Source organism: Schistocerca cancellata, chromosome 2 (assembly GCF_023864275.1).
Source record: "Schistocerca cancellata isolate TAMUIC-IGC-003103 chromosome 2, iqSchCanc2.1, whole genome shotgun sequence".
Classification (NCBI taxonomy): Eukaryota; Metazoa; Arthropoda; class Insecta; order Orthoptera; family Acrididae; genus Schistocerca; species Schistocerca cancellata.
The window spans coordinates 321,559,655-321,573,182 of record NC_064627.1 but is presented as its reverse complement, the minus strand read 5'-3'; the positions used below and the strand labels follow the sequence as shown (position 1 = coordinate 321,573,182).

Sequence of the window (13,528 nt, the reverse complement as noted above, 5' to 3'; positions counted from 1 at the left end):
ATCCGTGTCATTCCCCGCTATTAATTATGATACACCCTACACTAGGAAAATAACAGAGGTCCGAACATTGATCTTTGAGGGACACCCGATGTTATGTCTCCCCATAGCTCTTTCGTCCCTTCATCACACACTTACTGCGCCTTCTTAGAAGTGAAACAAGCCTAAGCTGAGTCATAACAAAGAATAAAATCAATATTTTCTCGTCACAAATAGTCTTGTGGAGGTAGGATATTATACCAAGTAGCAGCTGCACTGGATTCAATTTCGTGACTAAGGGCTGTTGTCTGGATTTCAGGACAGGGCCGCGTGAACCAGCTCGGAGGGGTGTTCATCAACGGGCGGCCGCTGCCCAATCACATTCGGCTGAAGATCGTCGAGATGGCGGCGGCCGGCGTGCGACCGTGCGTCATCTCCCGCCAGCTGCGAGTGTCGCACGGCTGCGTCTCCAAGATCCTCAACCGCTACCAGGAGACCGGCTCCATACGGCCCGGCGTCATCGGCGGCTCCAAGCCGCGCGTCGCCACGCCCGAGGTGGAGGCGCGCATCGACGACTACAAGAAGGCCAACCCGGGTATCTTCAGCTGGGAGATCCGCGACCGCCTCATCAAGGTAGGCGACCCACAGGTACGGCTGCAGTGCCCTCACATCGCAAATTCTCTGTTCTGTGTGTCTTCAGCACTTTACGAGCCTGCTTAAGCTCTATGCGAAATTTTACGCTAGCAACTACAGTTCCTGCTTTCATGATGAATTAAATCTTTTGGAAGAGTACTTGTTAGTCACAATTGTCTTGACCGCGTTTACTGCTTTCGAATCTTGTGAGTCATCATCAGAACCAGCATCTTGTTACGGTGGTAACAGGTCAAGTAACCATCTAGTGCTCATCATGGTCACTAAAGGGTCATTTCTTTTTTTTTAAATGCAGAAACATTATTTGGAATTTTCTAATTATTTGGTGCACGATTAATTAAATTTGGTTGACTGGAAGAATATTTAATTTAATTAGTTGCATATGACAAGTTTTGGATTTCAAAAACCATTGATGAGTTAAAAATTAGTATTCGGGAACCATAAGGTCTGAAAGGCTGCAGTTTGATTTAAATTCCAGTGAGTAACCTTGCGAAGGAGTTCGTAGGTCTGGAATAACAGTTCTGATTGTTATTTACGTTGTGTACGTGATGTTCTTGGTCTACTGTATGTAAGTACTTTATTCTTCGTGCTGTTCTTTTAATTTACTGTTGATGTAGTGTATTAACTGCTATATTTGGTAATGAGGGTAGAAAAAGAAATGTTGGAGTAAGTGAGAAACCAAGGAAACCGGTACTGCAAAACTTATACTGGTGTGTCAGAGATCGCGAGTGAGGTTAGGAATAAAAGTTCAACCAGTGCTTCAGCCCCATCTCTAACACACCTTCAAGAACCTTCCCCAAAAAGGAACTTGCGAAATGTGATAAACTGGATTCAAATAAGTGAAATGGGAATGATAAAGAATTGATATCATTAGAGATTTCAGTATTGTCGGTTCAGTGTTCAATGTATTTACAAATTTTAATTAGTGTAGAGGGAAAATAAACATAAGTGCAGATGCCTCTCGAACATATGGCTTATTGTGTATCCTGACAATTTCATTTGAAAATTTTAAAACCCAGAATTAATCTTTTACTTCAGAAAAGTTCAAAGATAATGATTTATTTGAGTCAAAAGTAAACTGTTTGTATGATTGATAGAAATGGAACAATGAGAAGCCATATGACTGCATTAGTTGTTTATTATAGTCCTTTCAAAGAAGTCCTTTGAAAGTGGTACAATAAACAGATAATGTGGTCATATGGACTTTCATTTATTTTAATTGTAATTTGCTAATAACACCTTCCGTAATATTATGTTACGAAAGTTCCAATTCTATCAGCCATGTGTGATCTGAACTGTGGTTGCCCCACCTATAGAGTAGTTTGTACTTTTAAGAACTGAGGTGCGCTAGGAAAGGGCCAACTGAAGGAAAAATATTTGTTATGTAATGAATATACCACGCTCTACTACAAGCACATCGAAACACAGAGACATTTTACTAGACAAAGTGGGAAAAGTAGGAAAAGAATCAATGAAAACTGCAGCCCAGGATTTACCCGAGGAAAATAGAGACAGCAAGACTCTACTGACCTAACAATTGCATGTGATGGCAGAAGAGGGGCCATCGGTTTTTCAACTCCTGTGGAGCTACCACAAGTATTGACAAGATTCGAGACGTAGGAATTTTATGCAAACATTGTCGTGGATGCAGTATTGCTATCTCAAATCTAGACAAAAAGACACAGCATGAACCAAAAGTGCAGCAAGGAATATACAGACTCTGGTCGAGAAATTAAATGTACCTCAGATGTAAACAACCTTCATCGCTCTCTGTAAAAACGAGGGGTTTGGCATGTGCAATTCATTGGTGACGATGACTCTAGCTCATCCAAATCTGTTGTTGATAGCAGACATAAGGCAACAAGACACCGTAAAAGCTGGAGTGTGTCAACCTCGTACACAAGAGAATGGACACACGACTTCGATGGAATTTTCAGCAAATGACACGTTTTCTCCGAAACTATTGAAGATTTAAATTTTTTACAGATAACGTATACTACCATTATATTAATATATTTCTTAAATGATACAGATAGCTTACATATTTCTAGTAAAATCGACAAAAATTTAGGGAAAACTGTAATATAGAATACAGCAGAAAAATTCTGTCGTAATTCCTAGAATATATACTTGAATCAAACTAGAGGAGTAAGTACAGGAAGCACGATTAAGTAACCTGCAAAAGTTTCATTGAACTGCATTAAGTAGTTTTTGAGAAAATGGGTCATGGAATTAATAAATTGAATATTAGCAGGATAAGCCACTCACACTCCCCTTAAAATGTCGGGTTAATTTGAAGTGACCACGATGGGTACTAGATGCCTATTTGACATGCTACTTTCGTAACAAGACACTGGTGTTGATGATGACTCTTAAAGAGTCAAAATAAATAGACTGTCAAGTCCGCCAAATGCGATCAAGACAGTTTTAAATAAAGAAGTCTTTTTCCAAAATAGATCACGAGCTCCGATTTAAAATTTCAAATTTCATTAGTTTCTGGAAGTATTTTATAAAACACATGTACTAACAATTTAGTATGAAGCGCAGTATTAGTAACAACAACATACATAACGTTGTTCTCAAGTTGAAATCATTATTTCAGGAGATATTACTATCGCAAATTGTTAAAAAGTTCATTTTCTTGAAACGAAAATGTATTCAGAGCAGATGCTTTTTATGTTAGAGCTACAGTTTAAAAATCAGTGAACTGTATTGTGATCCATTTTGCAAAATGGAATTTTTGGGCGTTCAGCTGTATTTATTAATAATACATGTTTGTCTTCATTCCTGGTGTATACACATAAAATATGTTACCGATTTCAGAGCTGTGTAAGTCAGTACGGATTTCCCAAGAATGAGCTATATAATTCCGAAATCGATAACATATTGTTCGTAAATAAACAGCAAAAATAAAGTCAGCTGTCTGGAAGAAATCAAACACAAATAACCAAGAAACTGTACATGGCAACCGTCTCGAGGACCAATATATCGTGTTTCAAGTAACTACTGGTGTAGATAAGCCAGATACAGAGCCGGTTCAAGATCATTCTTCCATACAAGCGTCTTATCATTTGCCATCCCCTTCCCCTCACCATCCTCTTTTCCGTCGTACGCTTTCACTCGGATTAGTTTTCGCTACAAATTGTGATAAACACTGCATACTAAACTTTCACATGGACACCCCTGGCAGCTCTCTCAGCTTGGCGCCATAAGCGGCTGTTCCTAATTATTTTGTACAGAAATCCACATTTGTGTTGCTTGGGTGTTGAACCAGCTCTAACTGCATATACGTTATCAGCAAACATGAGCCACGAGTAACTAACTAACTTAGCGTTTCCCAACACGTTACTGTGTGGCCAATATACGTCCGGTGTGTCGCGAGATATCTAATGCCTTGAAATCTTCCAATAAAATACACAGAACACAAAAAAATATCGCCAAATCGTTTCCGGGAACAGCTCAACCTGCAAGAAATTATCCATAAAATGTATTTGCTTTATATGATTGATTTTTTGCATCTAGGAGAAAAAATCACGTGTAAGAGTGTCTCGTAACTTTGAAGTGTGCCCCAAAGGAATGATGTTGAGAATTGTGGAGATAACTAGTAGGTAGCGCTACACTAAAAAGCCAGAATGAAACAAAATACCATTAGGAAAACTTTGAGAATGCTTTCTGCCACATTCTACATTACATTATAAATATTTTTAATCTTGTACGAGGTGCATTTAAGTTATATCACAGTGAATTTTTTTTCTCTGGACTGGAAACAGAAACATCCGGTTTGTTTAAAAATTAATGTAATCTCGTTGTGAATGCGTGACAGAGATTTCAGCACTCTACGGCGCACAGAATTCTTTTATTGGTACTTAAAATGGCGTCATTTTCATTTCAAGAACACCGTGTGATCATTCGTTTTGTCAATTTATGTGGTGTCGCACAGACTGAAATTCATCACCAGGTAAGTGAAACATGTGGTGATGGTGTGATTGGAGTGTGCAAAACTTGCCTTCGTGGGTGCGACAGTTTAAAGAAGGCAGAACGTAGTGTAGCAACATAACAATCTCAGCCCCTCACCAAGCGGTTTTGTGACATGAGCGGTTGAGTGGAGTAAACTGTTTTCGAGGATCGCCGAATGACTCTGGAATACACTGCCTCCAAAGTGGGCGTTTCCGTGGTATCCATGCACACAATCCTGCATGAAGAGCTGGAAACGCAAGTGTCCTCCAGGTGGGTGCCACAAAGGCTTACCCATGACCACGAGACTGTATGGCATGTGGGCAGGAACTGTTAATGTGTGATGACTGCGTGAATGGAACTTTCTATTACTAACCGACTGTGAAAATGGATGAGACCTGGATGTTGTGTTTCAATATGGAAAGAAAGTGCCAGTAAATTCAGTGGTATAAAGTCTCAACAACAGCACTGACTCCCGCCACTGCCCCTAGAATTCTGTGTGCCCTACAGTGCTACCATCACTGACTGTTTCCAGCCCTGAGAAAAAAATCGAATTTGTTATAACTTGAATGCACCTTGTATTTGTGATTTAGAAGTCATCAGCTTCCTACTATAACTTAGTTTCAGCCATCAGTTTCAACAGTCAGATTGCATACGTATATACCCTGAGTGTCTCTGAGGGTCTGTTCAGTTGAGTCAGAAAGCATATGTATACTGAGTGTCTCTGAGGGCTTGTTCAGTTAAGTTACGAGCTCACATACTCAAGTGCATACAACTGTGTTGAGTAGTTCGATTTGCAGTTTAGTTTATTAGTATGTTACTCTCCACGTGTTTGTTTATTTTTAAAAATTTCAACTCTCTGATGACTACTTGACTCTTAACAGAAACCAATAATGACACCATTTGTGTGATCTGATAATAGAATAAAAAACTGGCCAAGTGCGAGCAGATACGGCTCGCGCCATGGGGGTTTCGTACAGACTCAGTTATTTATAAGTACAGATAGTTCATTCATCCTGGGAACAGAGAATCTCGGCGATTTTTGCCTGTTATCGATGTCGATACAGCCAAAATATCGGTCGAGGGAATTATAAGTTTCGAGTTTGCGAGGTAAGAAATATGTGACATAAATGGCCGTATCTTTCGATCGCATAGGAATAGAAGCATATTTTTACACCGCCAAGGGGGCTTAGACGTTAGTATGTGACATACAAGGTGTTCGGAAATTCCCGTTACAAACTTAGAGGACTTACGGAAGGGAGTGAATACATAATAATTTTAATAGGAACCCATGCCCAGAATCGTACAGGTTCCGTTCTACGGCGGTTTAATTTCAGGTGTGTAACGCGCCCACGACTGCTGAGCGAAAGAGACAAGTCTCAGAGGTGCTTGTCCTCGTATGCAATAGGATAGACAGAATGATGTGTACTACTCCTTGTGGGGTGGTATGCAAAGTTTAATTTAGGAAACTCCTGTAGAAACAGAGGAAGATCTCCTAGCACGAGTTCTGGCCGCTACGCCAGGCACCTCGTGGGATGGAGAGTGTGTACCAGAACATGCTTCGTAGGTACGGTGTCTGTAGCAACGTTGGTGGTCGCCATATCGAGCCGATGTTGTAATTGCATCAGTACTGTTCTGTGCGTACAGTATGCTTGGTTCTGTTTTATTTTGGAATAATATGAATACGCAATATTTCAGTGTTATTATGAGGGGGCGTTTGAAAAGTCCATGCAAAGTCCAAGAGGTGGCATCACCGGCGCGTTTCGAGGTCATGTTTAGTTAGTAGCATCTTTGGAAAGAACGCACACCAAGTTTCAGCCATATTGGTCTATTTCTTTGTGTTTGGCATTCATGTGAATCAAAGAAGTTGAGTGACTGTCAAAAAAATGGACAAAGAAGAATTTCGTGTGGTGATTAAAAATTACTTTATGAAAAGAAAAACGCCTCAGGAGGCTAAATAGAAGTTTGATAAACATTACGGTGACTCTGCATCTCCGATTAGTACAGTATATAAGTGGCAATTTTCGGAGTGGCCTGGACGCCCTGTGGAGGTTACGACTCCAGAAATCATTGATAAAATCCATGATATGGTGATGGATGACAGAAGAGTTATGGTGCGTGAGATTGCTAGTGCTATGCGCATCTCGAATGAACGGGTACATAATATTTTGCATAAACATTTGGACATGAGAAAGCTATCCGCAAGATGGGTTCCGCTATTGCTCACGCTTGACCAAAAACGGAATCGTGTGAAGTGTTGCAAGGATGGTTTGTAACTGTTCAGGAAGAGTCCGCAGGACTCGTTTCGTCACTGTGGATGAAACATGGATACATTACTTTACTCCTGAGACCAAACAACAATCTAAACAATGGGTTACCAAGGGAGAATCTGCACCAAAATAGGCGAAGACCAGTCCTTCGGCCGGAAAGGTTATGGCGACTGTCTTTTGGGATTCGCAAGGGATAATCCTCATCGATATCATGAAAAGGGTAACTCTATTACAGGTGCATATTATTAATCGTTATTGGACCGTCTGAAAACCGAGCTGCAAGGAAAACGCCGGTGATTGGACCGCAAAAAAGTCCTTTTCTATCACGACAATGCACCAGCACGTACCTCAGCAGTTGTGGTCGCAAAATGAATGGAAATAGGATTCCAAGTCGTTTCACATCCCCCCTATTCTGCAGACTTGGCTCCCTCGGACTATTATTTGTTCCACAATTTGAAGAAGTGGCAGGCGGTACAAAGATTTTATTCAAACGACGAGGTGCTTGCAGCAACTAATAGCTATTTTGCAGACTTGGACAATTCCTGTTATTCGGAAGGGACCAACAAATTAGAACAGCGTTGGGCGAAGTGTATAACTCTAGAAGGAGACTATGTGGAAAAATACGAAAGGTTTACCCCAAACATGTAAGTAGTTTTTATTTTTGCATGGACTTTTCAAACGCCACTTATACAAACAAATGTGCTGAAGTGATAAATGGATGTTTCGTTATGTGGTGTGTCACGCCTAATCAAATTCCTTAATCAGAAGTGGATGAGTTAAACATCTGAATTGAAACCGTCGTAGAATGGTAAAGGTGCGTCCCCGGATTTGGGTTCCTGTTTGAAATGTTGTGGACTCACTCCCTTCTACAAGTCCTAGAAGTATGTATCGGGAATTTCCAACACTTTATACATTTCAACATGATACGTCACAGAGAAAGGGGTTGTGAGAGTCAGGCAGACGGACAGGCGAACAACAAAGTGATCCTGTAAAGGTCCCGTTTTTACCGATAGAGATAAGGAGGCCTAAATAGTGTTTTTTAATTTGTTTGTGCAACAATTACAAAGGGCTAGTGTGGGTATGCATAGCTGTTGACGTGTGTACCAGTGAAAACAGATGAGCAGCTTGAGTGAAGCTTAGTGTATCTGGCACCGTGTGATAGTGGATTGACATATCAAAAAATATATGCCAGTACCGACAGGGAACAAGACATCTTGTGTGTGTGTGTGTGTGTGTGTGTGCGTGAGAGAGAGAGAGAGAGAGAGAGAGAGAGAGAGAGAGAGAGCGACAGCTTTTGCTGTGACGTGTTGTCAGGAAGATGGTAGCTCGCGCCAGACGAGCGCGCCTTGTGTCATTGTTTGGCGAGTGCTTGTAACGCGGGCCCGTGTTTCCGTGCTTGTGCCGCAGGACGGCGTGTGCGACAAGAACAGCGTGCCCTCCGTGTCGTCCATCAGCCGGCTGCTGCGCGGCGGTCGCCGCGACGACGCCGACCTCCGCAAGAACCACTCCATAGACGGCATCCTCGGTGAGTACCAGCAGCGCAGCCCGCCCGGTTAGCCGTTCGGTCTAACGCACTGCTTTCTGGGCGGGATTAGTGTCGAGGTCCGGTGTGCCGGCCAGTCTGTGGATGGCTTTTAAGGCGGTTTTCCATCTGCCTCGGCGAATGCTGGCTGGTTCCCCTTATTCCGCCTCAGTTACACTATGTCGGCGACTGCTGCGCAAACACTTTCTCCACGTACGCGTACACCACAATTACTCTGCCACGAAAACATTGGGGTTACACTCGTCTGGTGTGCCTCCCGTCGGGTAGACAGCTCGCCTGGTGCAAGTCTTTTGATTGGACGCCACTTCGGCGACTTGCGCGTCGATGGGGATGAAATGATGATGATTAGGACAACACAACACCCAGTCCCTGAGCGGAGAAAATCACCGACCCAGCCGGGAATCGAACACGGGGCCCTTAGGATTGACAGTCTGTCGCGCTGACCACCCAGCTACCGGGGAGGGGCATTTGTCCACACAGATAGCCCGACGTGGATACCATCGAACATTTATGGGACGTTATCGAGAAGTCAGTTTGTGCACTAAACACTTCATCAGCAACACTTGCGCAATTCTGGACGGCTTCAGAGGCAGCATGGGTTAGTATTGCTGCAGGGGAGTTCCAACGACTTGTTGACTCGATGCCACGACGAGCTGCTGCACTACACCGGACAGGAGGAGGTCGGATTTTGGGGTGTATCCCACGACTTCCGTCACCTCACTGCACGTAGCTGCATCGAGAGCGTTTCCGTCGCTCACAACTGTCTGTGAGCGAGCCAGCTGGCAGCGCGCGCGGCGCGTACAGAACGCCGCCAGCTGTGCAGCGGTGCAGCGGCGGCGCGCGGGCGTCACGTCCCGATATTCAATCGGTGATGAGGCGGCGGTGGCGGCGACGGGGGGCGGCGCGGGGCGGCGCTGCGTGACGCCGGCCTGTGTGGTCCGGCCGGCCGCTAATTGTGATTAACAACTGGCCGGCCGGCCAGGCCTCGCCGGGCGTCACAGCCGACACCCCGCCGGCCATTACTCAGCCGCCGCCTGTCAGCCTGATAAGTGAGCCGCCGCCGGCGCTGGCGATGGCGCTCGCGCAACGCCCGCCTCCGCCATTTTTTCACCTGTTGGCAGTTAGGTTTTTGACGGAGACTTGGGGAACAGGCAGGATGAAATGCACGCCTGCCACTGGAATACGCTTAGCGCTGACAGGAATGAGATCGTCTGTCTCTTCGCTAAACTCGAACTACAGGCCTGTATTGGGATTCATACACTGCAATGAAGACGGCATGCAAAAAACTTTAAATTGCCGTGAAGTGTAAGTACTCAGTGGCAGCTCGTCCCAAAAGTTTACCAATGTACTACAGTGTGGTGCCCTAAAGGGTAATAATGACAACTAAACTGAAGATATTAATTTTACTTATGAGCGGTGAATATTAATAGAACCGACAATCAGCAGGGACGGATTTCCGACTGGGAATGGAGGAAAAATGGTCCTATGAACATGTGTCCGGAAATGCTTCCTTGCCACGGTGGATGGCTCTGACACATGACCTCGTGCCGTGTGTTCCTTGTGTGTTTCAGGCTGTGTCATAGACGCAGCGTACTGTAAACAGCAGAATGGTCCGGTATGCATGTCCATAACAGCCCAGTAAGGAATGAGGAGGTTCTGTGTAGAATCGGAGAGGAAAGGAGTATGTGGAAAACACTGACAACTATAAGGGACAGAATGATAGGGCATCTGTTAAGACATCAGGGAATGACTTCCATGGTCCTGTTCTGAAAGTCTGCCTTTACTATTGCTTCTTTAAAAAGTGTACTGTTTCTTATTGTGTCCGTGTCGGCTCCCACATTTTGGGTGTCTCCTTCCACTTCTCTCAGCCCTATGATCCTGGATTTGTAATTGTTTAGTAAAGGTTTGTGTAATTGTTCTCTTTTATTCACGCGGCATAGATATTTGTAGAATCTCCTCCTCACTAGATCCATTAACTTGGCAACTTTCAAATAAAGTTCTGTATTAGATGTTAATTGGTAGTTTAATTCACTGCTGCTTTAGGTTCCTAGTATTTTCTTAGGATCCTTCTTTCAACTTTTTGCTAATTTTTTAAGCTCTCCCTTTGTAGTCAGCTTAAGAGTTTTCACTGCATAGAGTATTTCTGGTCTGACCACTATTTCATTGTTTCAGTTTTCTGTTCCAACGTAAATATTTTTAGTGTATTTATTTTAAACATTTGAGGTGCATGACTGATGTTCATCATGAACTGTGTTTTACCAAGCTACACTTGTAGACCTACTTTTGCTGCTTGACACAGTAATTCTGTGATTTGTTCTCGTGCACTAAGTGAGCTGCAGAAGCCAAAAACTGTAGAGGAGGACAGAGATTGGAATACATCCAGCAAATAATTGAGGACGTAGGTTGTAAGTGCTACACTGAGATGAAGAGGTTGGCACAGGAGGGGAATCATGGGGGGCCGCATCAAACCAGTCAGAAGATTGATGACACATGAAAAAGGAGAGATGATGTTTGTTTACGGCCAAGCAGATGGAAACTATAGAGAGCAGCACGGCTATATAAAAACAAGCACCCTCACAGACACCAACCACATCACATAACATTTGAAGCCCTTTTTGGGCGTCTGTGTGATCGTGGGTCCTTCTAGGCAGACGAACGTGCAGGATGGAGACGGACTGTGCGTAACCAGGACCGGGTTCTACAAGGATATTTAGACGAACACTAGTACAAGCTCCAGGCAAAATCGTGGAGAGAGCGCTACAGAACGTTTTCGTCCGTTTTATTTGCGTACCAACTCGCATTCGAAGAGAATTGGCGTCATTTTAGTGCGATTTATACAGTGTGCTGTAGCACACGAGCTTGTGATCACTGGCCGCCACTAAGTATACTCCACACTCTGATTAGCATTTAAGCGCAGCCGCACGATATAGTTGTGCGTAAAGTCATATGAAGAAAGATTACGCAACAGATTTCTTATCCAGATACTGCAATGTTTTTTGTTTGTGAAGAGACATTGTTACACCTTGCGGGTGTACCAGCGCATGTCGGAATTAGACATCGGCAGAATCGTCGCCCATCTTTCGGAAACATTGGTGCTCGCATTGGTCGGGACCCCCCGGCTCTTGTGTAAATTTGGGTTCAGTGGGTTCCGGAGAGCTATAATCAAAGCCAAGCATGACCTCAACAGCCCCAAACGACTAGCGACATAGAAGACAGACAATATTATTAGCTCGGCAGTGCATTAATATACAGTCACGAACCTTGTGTCAGGAAATGGGCTTATTTGCAGCAAGTCAAGTGTTCGCACGGACAGTGAGACGTTGTCTGCATCATCACGGCGACCATTTTGTGGCTTCCGCTGACATTGTAGCAGTGAATGATGCACCAAAAGTGGTACGTCAGAAGACTAGAGTAGGTGGAGGAATGGAACCACATCGACTTTACAGATGAGTCTCAGTCCTTGAGTACAGCATCACGATGGACGTTCTCGTCTGTGGAGACACCAAGGAGAGCGAATGTCGCCAAATTACGTTCGTCATCGTCATGCCCCGCATTTGGCTTAATGGTATGGTGTGGCACCATATACACGACATAATCATCTCTGGTTCACAAAGAGGGTAATTTGGATAGCAGACGTTATATTTTCTGACGAGTTACAGCCGATTCTTCGATCTTATTTTCGAGATGGCCGTGACATCAACTTTCAACAAGATATCGTAATGCAAGCTCGTATGTTGCACGTGGTGTCTTTAAGTCGATACAGAAGATGTCAGAGTGTTTTTCTGGGCAGCATGTTCTCCCCTTCTCTCACTTGTAACATTTTTCGTGGTTAGCCGAGAGAATGACGCATCACCATTTGCCAGCCACTACGATGGATGACCTCTGGCGCAGAGTTAGAGCAGAATGCAATAACGTACCCGTATCTGCCATCCAAGTTCCGTTCGGTTCGGTGCGCAGCCGGATTAGAGACGTTGATGCTGCTGTCAGGTGCAGGAGCTCCGTGCACGAAATTCCACACCTTATATAACTACAAATCACACAAAAATTTAAAAGTATATTCTTCTTCCTGATATATAGTAGAGACACAACAGTTAAAATTTCGTTAGTGGTATTTGTATCCTTTCTGGCGTAATTTTAGTGAGTGCATCATAATGGCTACCGATGTTTCGCTTACACTCCAGAAGATAAGCTGAAAGAATTATCCTTCAGCATCGAAACCACCAGACATGGAGCGGTCGGTCATTTCATTTGACTGCTGACTAGTTGACGGAACCGTCGCTTTGTTCTTAAGCATCATCTGAAGTTACAATGGAGCCTTAACACCTACCTTTCCGTATACTCTCGTTTCTTGCCGTCTCGTACATTTCTTACCTTTCTCTTGTTGTAAAGCAGGATACGGTACGAATCATATGATTGGATCTGTAGTACACGAGGTTTCCGATTGATAATAACAATTTACGCTTAGCTTTCTTCAGTAAAATAAAACTTCACAGAATAATAGATGCCGATTTTTAACGGAGCTATCTAATAAGCAGTTTAATTAAACCTTAACCATTTAGTGTCATAATCATCTGAAGGTGAATAAAATGTTCAAATGTGTGTGAAATCTTATGGGACTTAACTGCTAAGGTCATCAGTCCCTAAACTTAGATACTACTTAACCTAAATTATCCTAAGGACAAACACACACACCCATGGCCGAGGGAGGACTCGAACCTCCGCCGGGACCAGCCATCTGAAGGTGAATCGCGACCGATCCGTACAGTCATTCATTGTGACAGCTCGCAAGTGACTCTACTGTCTGACATATAATACTGTCCTTGCTAAACGCAGGACTTAACCCACACGCTGTTGTGGCCAGAGATGAAGTTTTATTCTAACAACTGACCGATGCTATGGCCGGCTAGGCTCGTGGAATTTGTGGATTTAATCACTCCTCGACAGTGTAAAATGACGAAGATACGCTCAAACAAAGAGAGGATACTACTAATTAAATAGCAAGTGCAAAAAGAAAAGCTCGCGTTAAAAATAGTGCAATGAAACTTTGCAGCTTATTGCCACACCACCCAAAGCTTGCTATAAAATAATACTTTCTTCCTCTGAGGCTAGTTTGGACATAGCAGCATTATCTTTT

The 13,528-nt window shown here is 43.5% G+C and overlaps 1 protein-coding gene across 1 annotated transcript in view; it reads left to right on the top strand.

The window, feature by feature from the left end:
- Window positions 1-13,528, top strand: part of LOC126153682 (protein gooseberry-like) — a 225,567-nt gene that overhangs the window by 133,590 nt on the left and 78,449 nt on the right. The window contains exons 2-3 of the mRNA XM_049916087.1: window positions 296-624; window positions 8,259-8,376. Coding sequence (XP_049772044.1) covers window positions 296-624; window positions 8,259-8,376 — 447 coding nt within the window. The remainder of the gene's footprint in view (window positions 1-295; window positions 625-8,258; window positions 8,377-13,528) is intronic.